The sequence below is a fragment of the Coregonus clupeaformis genome, chromosome 8 (genome assembly GCF_020615455.1).
Source record: "Coregonus clupeaformis isolate EN_2021a chromosome 8, ASM2061545v1, whole genome shotgun sequence".
Classification (NCBI taxonomy): domain Eukaryota; kingdom Metazoa; phylum Chordata; class Actinopteri; order Salmoniformes; family Salmonidae; genus Coregonus; species Coregonus clupeaformis.
Genome location: NC_059199.1, coordinates 15189174 through 15199470, shown reverse-complemented (window position 1 = coordinate 15199470; position 10297 = coordinate 15189174). Strand labels below are relative to the sequence as shown.

Here is a 10297-nt window from a genome sequence, read left to right as displayed (position 1 = left end):
TTAGCTGCTCAACAAGACCTTAACTAGCTGAATCAGAGATGTTAAATTAGGGTTGGACTGAACCTACAGGACAGTAGATCTCCAGGAAGAGGGTTGGAGAGCCCTGCCCTAGGGGGTAAGGTCGTTAAGTTTCTGGAATGTGTCCAAGTCTTGAGCAGCAGTAAGGCTGCAGTCTGATAAGCATTTCAAGTGATTATGTGGTTCATCAGGAAATTAGGTACAGTGAGGGAAAAAAGTAATTGATCCCCTGCTGATTTTGTACGTTTGCCCACTGACAAAGAAATGATCAGTCTATAATTTTAATGGTAGGTTTATTTGAACAGTGAGAGACAGAATAACAACAAAATAATCCAGAAAAACGCATGTCAAAAATGTTATAAATTGATTAGCATTTTAATGAGGGAAATAAGTATTTGACCCCTCTGCAAAACATGACTTTGTACTTGGTGGCAAAACCCTTGGTGGCAATCACAGAGGTCAGACATTTCTTGTAGTTGGCCACCAGGTTTGCACACATCTCAGGAGGGATTTTGTCCCACTCCTCTTTGCAGATCTTCTCCAAGTCATTAAGGTTTTGAGCCTGACGTTTGGCAACTCGAACCTTCAGCTCCCTCCACAGATTTTCTATGGGATTAAGGTCTGGAGACTGGCTAGGCCACTCCAGGACCTTAATGTGCTTCTTCTTGAGCCAATCCTTTGTTGCCTTGGCTGTGTGTTTTGGGTCATTGTCATGCTGGAATACCCATCCACAACCCATTTTCAATGCCCTGGCTGAGGGAAGGAGGTTCTCACCCAAGATTTGACGGTACATGGCCCCGTCCATCGTCCCTTTTGATGCGGTGAAGTTGTCCTGTCCCCTTAGCAGAAAAACACCCCCAAAGCATAATGTTTCCACCTCCATGTTTGACGGTGGGGATGGTGTTCTTGGGGTCATAGACAGCATTCCTCCTCCTCCAAACACGGCGAGTTGAGTTGATGCCAAAGAGCTCGATTTTGGTCTCATCTAACCACAACACTTTCACCCAGTTCTCCTCTGAATCATTCAGATGTTCATTGGCAAACTTCAGATGGGCATGTATATGTGCTTTCTTGAGCAGGGGGACCTTGCGGGCGCTGCAGGATTTCAGTCCTTCACGGCGTAGTGTGTTACCAATTGTTTTCTTGGTGACTATGGTCCCAGCTGCCTTGAAATCATTGACAAGATCCTCCCGTGTTGTTCTGGGCTGATTCCTCACCGTTCTCATGATCATTGCAACTCCACGAGGTGAGATCTTGCATGGAGCCCCAGGCCGAGGGAGATTGACAGTTCTTTGTGTTTCTTCCATTTGCGAATAATCACACCAACTGTTGTCACCTTCTCACCAAGCTGCTTTGCGATGGTCTTGTAGCCCATTCCAGCCTTGTGTAGGTCTACAATCTTGTCCCTGACATCCTTGGAGAGCTCTTTGGTCTTGGCCATGGTGGAGAGTTTGGAATCTGATTGATTGATTGCTTCTGTGGACAGGTATCTTTTATACAAGTAACAAGCTGAGATTAGGAGCACTCCCTTTAAGAGTGTGCTCCTAATCTCAGCTCATTACCTGTATAAAAGACACCTGGGAGCCAGAAATCTTTCTGATTGAGAGAGGTTCAAATACTTATTTCCCTCATTAAAATGCAAATCAATTCATAAAATTTTTGACATGTGTTTTTCTAGATTTTTTTGTTGTTATTCTGTCTCTCACTGTTCAAATAAACCTACCATTAAAATTATAGACTGATCATGTCTTTGTCAGTGGCCAAACGTACAAAATCAGCAGGGGATCAAATACTTTTTTATTGTGTTCCTCAAGTGGTGTTGCTGTTCTCCTCCCCGTACGCATATAGGCTACTATAGGATTGGGGAGACTGCATCACTAGATGTACTAACCGTGGAGAACAGTCTCCTACAGTACAAGAGCTGATAAGTTACTGATCATGTAGAAAAAACATCTCCTGTGCCTCTTCAAGCACTATTGATAATGGTTTGAATGACCCAAATGAAAACTCTGTGATGAGCATTCTTTAAATCTCTCATCACAATCGCATAGAGCACCAAAACAAATGGTAATGGCATCTGTCTTCTCCCTCATCGCTAATTTTCCCATAAATGTTCATGTTGAAATAGCAACTTTGTTCCAGTTTTTTGTTTGTCGTTGTAGTATCCAGAGTTTTTCATCTAGCTAGCGTTCACATTCAAGCGTGTACATGCAAGGGGTTTGTGTTGCTTACATTGATCTGTGTGTTGGTTACATTCTGGATGCTTTCGAAGGTGTATTTTTCGGAGCGCTTCTTGCGGTTTTCGAAGAGGAGGGAGCCCCTGTTGGATGCCAGAGACAGCTCCTCCAGCATCACATCCTTAGGGACACTCATCTTCTTCCCCAAGTCCATCTCTGCATCTGGAAGAGACACAACAGCTCTGAGAAAGTGGGGGTGGTGTGTGTCTCATTATACTGACAATATTCATATTTGGCTATTTACATTCTACTGATTTATCTTTCACTGTAAAATATATTCCCATTACCCATCTCGCTGACTTAATATGCTGTATGCTGTCAATAATATGATAAATTATTAATAATCTTCCTGTGTCAGCCAGCCACTCAGGTTGGCCCCCTTGTTTGTGGTTAGCGGTGAAGCTCCCCCATGCATGCTGATCACAGAGACGTCATAGTCTTATCAAATGAGGCAAAAGCAAACCAGCCTGACAGAATATCCCTCAGCTGTCAGTGGCCCTCAGGCTCTCCCTCCCTCCCTCCCTCCCTCCCCGAGTGAGCCATGCAGTTGTCCCCTCCCAGAAATAGCTTGTTCAAAGGACAACGACAAAGGGATTAGTTACATTCAGTAATAAAACTACTAATTTGCTTATTTATAGACGGGTGCAATGGTGCTGCTTGGAAACCAGTAGCGAACTAGATGATACCCAGCTACAGAGTGAGAGTGTTAATAGAGAATGAGTGAGAGAGACTGTGCGTGCGTGTTTGTCTTTGTTTACAGGCACACGTGTATTTGTCTGTGCAGTATGTACAGTTAAATTAATTTACTCCATGTGTTCACATGTGTCCATGTGTTTTTTACATTAGAAATGAAGGGAGGGAGGGGGAGAGAGAGAGAGAGGAGGTAAGAGACAATCCCTCCCCCATATGCCCCCCTAGGCACAACTACGACAACATAACCAACAAAAACGGGTCACAACTCCTGCAGCTTTGTCGCACACCGGGTATGTACATAGTCAATGGTAGGCTTCGAGGAGACTCCTATGGTAGGTACACCTATAGCTCATCTCTTGGCAGTAGTACTGTAGACTACTTTATCACTGACCTCAACCCAGAGTCTCTCAGAGCGTTCAGTCAGCCCACTGACACCCCTATCAGACCACAGCAAAATCACAGTCTACTTGAACAGAGCAATACTCAATCATGAGGCATCAAAGCCAAAGGAACTGAATAATATTAAGAAATGCTATAGATGGAAGGAAAGTAGTGTCGAAACCTACCAAAAAACTATTAGGCAACAACAAATTCAATCCCTTTTAGACAACTTCCTGGACAAAACGTTCCACTGTAATAGTGAAGGTATAAACTTGGCAGTAGAAAACCTAAACAGTATATTTGACTCTCAGCTTCCCTATCAAATCTAAACAATCTCTAACAGAAAACCCAAGAAAAGTAACAACAGTGACAAATGGTTTGATGAAGAATGCAAAAACCTAAGAAAGAAATTGAGAAACCTATCCAACCAAAAACATAGAGACCCAGAAAACCTGAGCCTACGCCTTCACTATGGTGAATCACTAAAAATATACAGAAATACACTACGGAAAAAGAAGGAACAGCATGTCAGAAATCAGCTCAATGTAATTGAAGAATCCATAGACTCTAACCACTTCTGGGAAAATTTTAAAACACTAAACAAACAACAACACGAAGAGCTATCTATCGAAAACGGAGATGTATGGGTAAACCACTTCTCCAATCTTTTTGGCCCTATAACAAAAAACAAACAGCAAAAAATATATACATGATCAAATGCAAATCTTAGAATGAACTATTAAAGACTACCAGAACCCACTAGATTCTCCAATTACATTGAATGAACTACACAACAAAATACAAACCCGCCAACCCAAAAAGGCTATACTTAAATTCTTTAATTACAGTGGGGGAAAAAAGTATTTAGTCAAATCAAATCAAATCAAATCAAATTTTATTGGTCACATGCGCCGAATACAACAGGTGCAGACATTACAGTGAAATGCTTACTTACAGCCCTTAACCAACAGTGCATTTATTTTAAACAAAAAAGTAAAATAAAACAACAACAAAAAAAGTGTTGAGAAAAAAAAGAGCAGAAGTAAAATAAAGTGACAGTAGGGAGGCTATATATACAGGGGGTACCGTTGCAGAGTCAATGTGCGGGGGCACCGGCTAGTTGAGGTAGTTGAGGTAATATGTACATGTGGGTAGAGTTAAAGTGACTATGCATAAATACTTAACAGAGTAGCAGCAGTGTAAAAAGGATGGGGTGGGGGGGGCAGTGCAAATAGTCCGGGTAGCCATGATTAGCTGTTCAGGAGTCTTATGGCTTGGGGGTAGAAGCTGTTGAGAAGTCTTTTGGACCTAGACTTGGCACTCCGGTACCGCTTGCCGTGCAGTAGCAGAGAGAACAGTCTATGACTAGGGTGGCTGGAGTCTTTGACAATTTTGAGGGCCTTCCTCTGACACCGCCTGGTATAGAGGTCCTGGATGGCAGGAAGCTTTGCCCCAGTGATGTACTGGGCCGTACGCACTACCCTCTGTAGTGCCTTGCGGTCGGAGGCCAAGCAGTTGCCATACCAGGCGGTGATGCAACCAGTCAGGATGCTCTCGATGGTGCAGCTGTATAATTTTTGAGGATCTGAGGACCCATGCCAAATCTTTTTAGTCTCCTGAGGGGGAATAGGCTTTGTCGTGCCCTCTTCACGACTGTCTTGGTGTGTTTGGACCATGATAGTTTGTTGGTGGTGTGGACACCAAGGAACTTGAAGCTCTCAACCTGTTCCACTACAGCCCCGTCGATGAGAATGGGGGCGTGCTCAGTCCTCTTTTTTTTTCCTGTAGTCCACAATCATCTCCTTTGTCTTGGTCACGTTGAGGGAGAGGTTGTTGTCCTGGCACCACACGGCCAGATCTCTGACCTCCTCCCTATAGGCTGTCTCATCGTTGTCGGTGATCAGGCCTACCACTGTTGTGTCGTCGGCAAACTTAATGATGGTGTTGGAGTCGTGCCTGGCCATGCAGTCATGGGTGAATAGAGAGTACAGGAGGGGACTGAGCACGCACCCCTGAGGGGCCCCCGTGTTGAGGATCAGTGTGGCAGATGTGTTGTTACCTACCCTTACCACCTGGGGCGGCCCGTCAGGAAGTCCAGGATCCAGTTGCAGAGGGAGGTGTTTAGTCCCAGGATCCTTAGCTTAGTGATGAGCTTAGAGGGCACTATGGTGTTGAATGCTGAGCTGTAGTCAATTAATAGCATTCTCACGTAGGTGTTCCTCTTGTCCAGGTGGGAAAGGGCAGTGTGGAGTGCGATAGAGATTGCATCATCTGTGGATCTGTTGGGGGCGGTATGCAAATTGGAGTGGGTCTAGGGTTTCTGGGATAATGCTGTTGATGTGAGCCATGACCAGCCTTTCAAAGCACTTCATGGCTACAGACGTCAGTGCTACGGGTCGGTAGTCATTTAGGCAGGTTATCTTAGAGTCCTTGGGCACGGGGACTATGGTGGTCTGCTTGAAACATGTTGGTATTACAGACTCAGTCAGGGACATGTTGAAAATGTCAGTGAAGACACTTGCCAGTTGGTCAGCACATGCTCGGAGTACACGTCCTGGTAATCCGTCTGGCCCTGCGTCCTTGTGAATGTTGACCTGCTTAAAAGTCTTACTCACATCGCATACGGAGAGCGTGATCACATAGTCATCCGGAACAGCTGGTGCTCTCATGCATGCTTCAGTGTTGCTTGCCTCGAAGCGAGCATAGAAGTGGTTTAGCTCGTCTGGTAGGCTTGTGTCACTGGGCAGCTCGCGGCTGTGCTTCCCTTTGTAGTCTGTAATAGTTTTCAAGCCCTGCCACATCCGACGAGCGTCAGAGCCAGTGTAGTATGATTCAATCTTAGACCTGTATTGACCTTTGCCTGTTTGATGGTTCGTCGGAGGTCATAGCGGGATTTCTTATAAGCGTCCGGGTTAGAGTCCCGTTCCTTGAAAGCGGCAGCTCTACCCTTTAGCTCAGTGCGGATGTTTCCTGTAATCCATGGCTTCTGGTTGGGGTATGTACGTAAGGTCACTGTGGGGACGACATCATCGATGCACTTATTGATGAAGCCAGTGACTGATGTGGTGTACTCCTCAATGCTGTCTGAAGAATCCCGGAACATGTTCCAGTCTGTGCTAGCAAAACAGTCCTGTAGCTTAGCATCTGCGTCATCTGACCACTTTTTTATTAACCGAGTCACTGGTGCTTCCTGCTTTAGTTTTTGCTTATAAGCAGGAATCAGGAGGATAGAGTTATGGTCAGATTTGCCAAATGGAGGGCGAGGGAGAGCTTTGTATGCGTCTCTGTGTGTGGAGTAAAGGTGGTCTAGAGTTTTTTTCCCTCTGGTTGCACATTTAACATGCTGGTAGAAATTAGGTAGAACGGATTTAAGTTTCCCTGCATTAAAGTCCCGGCCACTAGGAGCGCTGCATCTGGATGAGCGTTTTCCTGTTGATTAATGGCCTTGTACAACTCATTCAGTGCAATCTTAATGCCAGCATTGGTTTGTGGTGGTAAATAGACAGCTATGAAAAATATAGATGAAAACTCTCTTGGTAAATAGTGTGGTCTACAGCTTATCATAAGATACTCTACCTCAGGCGAGCAAAACCTCGAGACTTCCTTAGTATTTGATTTTGTGCACCAGCTGTTGTTTACAAATATACACAGACCGCCACCCCTTGTCTTACCAGAGTCAGCCGTTCTGTCCTGCCGATGTAGCGTATAGCCTGCTAGCTGAATGTTATCATTGTCGTCGTTCAGCCACGACTCCGTGAAAACATAATATATTACAGTTTTTAATGTCCCGTTGGTAGGATAACCGTAATCTTAAATCGTCCACTTTATTTTCAAAAGATTGAACGTTGGCTAATAGGATTGATGGAAGAGGCAGTTTACTCGCTCGCCGTCGGATCCTTACAAGGCATCCCGATCTACGTCCGCGATATCTCCTTCTCTTCCTCACGCGAATGACGGGGATTTGGGCCTTGTCGGGTGTCTGTATGATATCCTTTGCGGCCGCCTTGTTGAAGAAAAAATCTTCGTCCAATGCGAGGTGAGTAATCGCTGTCCTGATATCCAGAAGCTCTTTTTGGTTATAAGAGACGATGGCAGAAACATTATGTACAAAATAAATTACAAATAACGCGGAAAAACACACATAATAGTACAATTGGTTAGAGGGCTGTAAAACGGCAGCCATCTTCTCCGGATGCTGTTCAGTAGGGTTCAGCCACCAATTGTGCAAGTTCTCCCACTTAAAAATATGAGAGAGGCCTGTAATTTTCATCATATGTACACGTCAACTATGACAGACAAATTGAGATTTCTTTTCTCCAGAAAATCACATTGTAGGATTTTTAATGAATTTATTTGCAAATTATGGTGGAAAATAAGTATTTGGTCACCTACAAACAAGCAAGATTTCTGGCTCTCACAGACCTGTAACTTCTTCTTTAAGAGGCTCCTCTGTCCTCCACTCGTTACCTGTATTAATGGCACCCGTTTGAACTTGTTATCAGTATAAACGACACCTGTCCACAACCTCAAACAGTCACACTCCAAACTCCACTATGGCCAAGACCAAAGAGCTGTCAAAGGACACCAGAAACAAAATTGTAGACCTGCACCAGGCTGGGAAGACTGAATCTGCAATAGGTAAGCAGCTTGGTTTGAAGAAATCAACTGTGGGAGCAATTATTAGGAAATGGAAGACATACAAGACCACTGATAATCTCCCTCGATCTGGGGCTCCACGCAAGATCTCACCCCATGGGGTCAAAATTATCACAAGAACGGTGAGCAAAAATCCCAGAACCACACGGGGGGACCTAGTGAATGACCTGCAGAGAGCTGGGACCAAAGTAACAAAGCCTACCATCAGTAACACACTACGCCGCCAGGGACTCAAATCCTGCAGTGCCAGACGTGTCCCCCTGCTTAAGCCAGTACATGTCCAGGCCCATCTGAAGTTTGCTAGAGTGCATTTGGATGATCCAGAAGAGGATTGGGAGAATGTCATATGGTCAGATGAAACCAAAATAGAACTTTTTGGGAAAAACTCAACTCGTCGTGTTTGGAGGACAAAGAATGCTGAGATGCATCCAAAGAACACCATACCTACAGTGAAGCATGGGGGTGGAAACATCATGCTTTGGGGCTGTTTTTCTGCAAAGGGACCAGGACGACTGATCCGTGTAAAGGAAAGAATGAATGGGGCCATGTATCGTGAGATTTTGAGTGAAAACCTCCTTCCATCAGCAAGGGCATTGAAGATGAAACGTGGCTGGGTCTTTCAGCATGACAATGATCCCAAACACACCGCCCGGGCAACGAAGGAGTGGCTTGGTAAGAAGCATTTCAAGGTCCTGGAGTGGCCTAGCCAGTCTCCAGATCTCAACCCCATAGAAAATCTTTGGAGGGAGTTGAAAGTCCGTGTTGCCCAGCGACAGCCCCAAAACATCACTGCTCTAGAGGAGATCTGCATGGAGGAATGGGCCAAAATACCAGCAACAGTGTGTGAAAACCTTGTGAAGACTTACAGAAAACGTTTGACCTGTGTCATTGCCAACAAAGTGTATATAACAAAGTATTGAGAAACTGATCACCCCAATCCACAAAAGTGGAGACAAATTTGACGCCAATAACTACCGTGGGATATGCGTCAACAGCAACCTTGGGAAAATCCTATGCATTATCATTAACAGCAGACAAGTTAATTTCCTCAGTGAAAACAATGTACTGAGCAAATGTCAAATTGGCTTTTTACCAAATTACCGTACGACAGACCACGTATTCACCCTGCACACCCTAATTGACAAACAAACAAACCAAAACAAAGGCAAAGTCTTCTCATGCTTTGTTGATTTCAAAAAAGCTTTTGACTCAATTTGGCATGAGGGTCTGCAATACAAATTGATGGAAAGTGGGGTTGGGGGAAAAACATACGACATTATAAAATCCATGTACACAAACAATAAGTGTGCGGTTAAAATTGGCCAAAAACACACACATTTCTTTCCACAGGGCCGTGGGGTGAGACAGGGATGCAGTTTAAGCCCTAGAACAGTCTGCAGCACCCGGCCTCACCCTACAGCAGCACCTAGATATTCTGCACAGATTCTGTCAGACCTGGGCCCTGACAGTAAATCTCAGTAAGACAAGAATAATGGTGTTCCAAAAAAGGTCAGTTGCCAGGATCACAAATACAAATTCCATCTAGACACCGTTGCCCTAGAGCACACAAAAAACTATACATACCTCGGCCTAAACGTCAGCGCCACAGGTAACGTCCACAAAGCTGTGAACGATCTGAGAGACAAGGCAAGAAGGGCCTTCTATGCCATCAAAAGGAACATAAAATTTGACATACCAATTAGGATCTGGCTAAAAATACTTGAATCAGTTATAGAACCCATTGCCCTTTATGGTTGTGAGGTCTGGGGTCCGCTCACCAACCAAGAATTCACAAAATGGGACAAACACCAAATGGAGACTCTGCATGCAGAATTCTGCAAAAATATCCTCAGTGTACAATGAAAAACACCAAATAATGCATGCAGAGCAGAATTAGGCCTATACCCGCTAATTATCAAAATCCAGAAAAGAGCCGTTAAATTCTATAACCACTTAAAAGGAAGCGATTCCTAAACCTTCCATAACAAAGCCATCACCTACAAAGAGATGAACTTGGAGAAGAGTCCCCTAAGTAAGCTGGACATTTGAAATGTCTTAATTCTTTTGGAACTTCTGAGTGTAATGTTTACTGTTAATATTTATTGTTTATTTCACTTTTGTTTACTATCTACTTCACTTGCTTTGGCAATGTTAACATACGTTTCCCATGCCAATAAAGCCCTTGAAGAAGAGAGAGAGAGAGAGAGAGAGAGAGGAGAGAGAGAGAGAGAGAGAGAACCCTGTATCTCCCTACAGATGGCTGCAGCTTGCATCTTCCGCTCGTTGGTCGTCATGGTAGAGAACTGCGACAT

The 10297-nt window shown here is 44.4% G+C and overlaps 1 protein-coding gene across 1 annotated transcript; it reads right to left on the bottom strand.

The window, feature by feature from the left end:
• Positions 1–2214: 2214 nt before the first annotated feature.
• Positions 2215–10297, bottom strand: LOC123491434 (myozenin-2). The gene is made up of 3 exons (XM_045222214.1): positions 10225–10297; positions 5393–5401; positions 2215–2417 (listed from the first exon to the last, which is right to left on the bottom strand). The coding sequence occupies exons 1-3, from the start codon at positions 10295–10297 to the stop codon at positions 2215–2217; spliced, it is 285 nt and encodes a 94-aa protein (XP_045078149.1).

Coding starts and splice junctions, on each gene's coding strand:
- LOC123491434 (XM_045222214.1), bottom strand. CDS start 10,297: ATGTCGCAGTTCTCTACCATGACGACCAACGAGCGGAAGATGCAAGCT.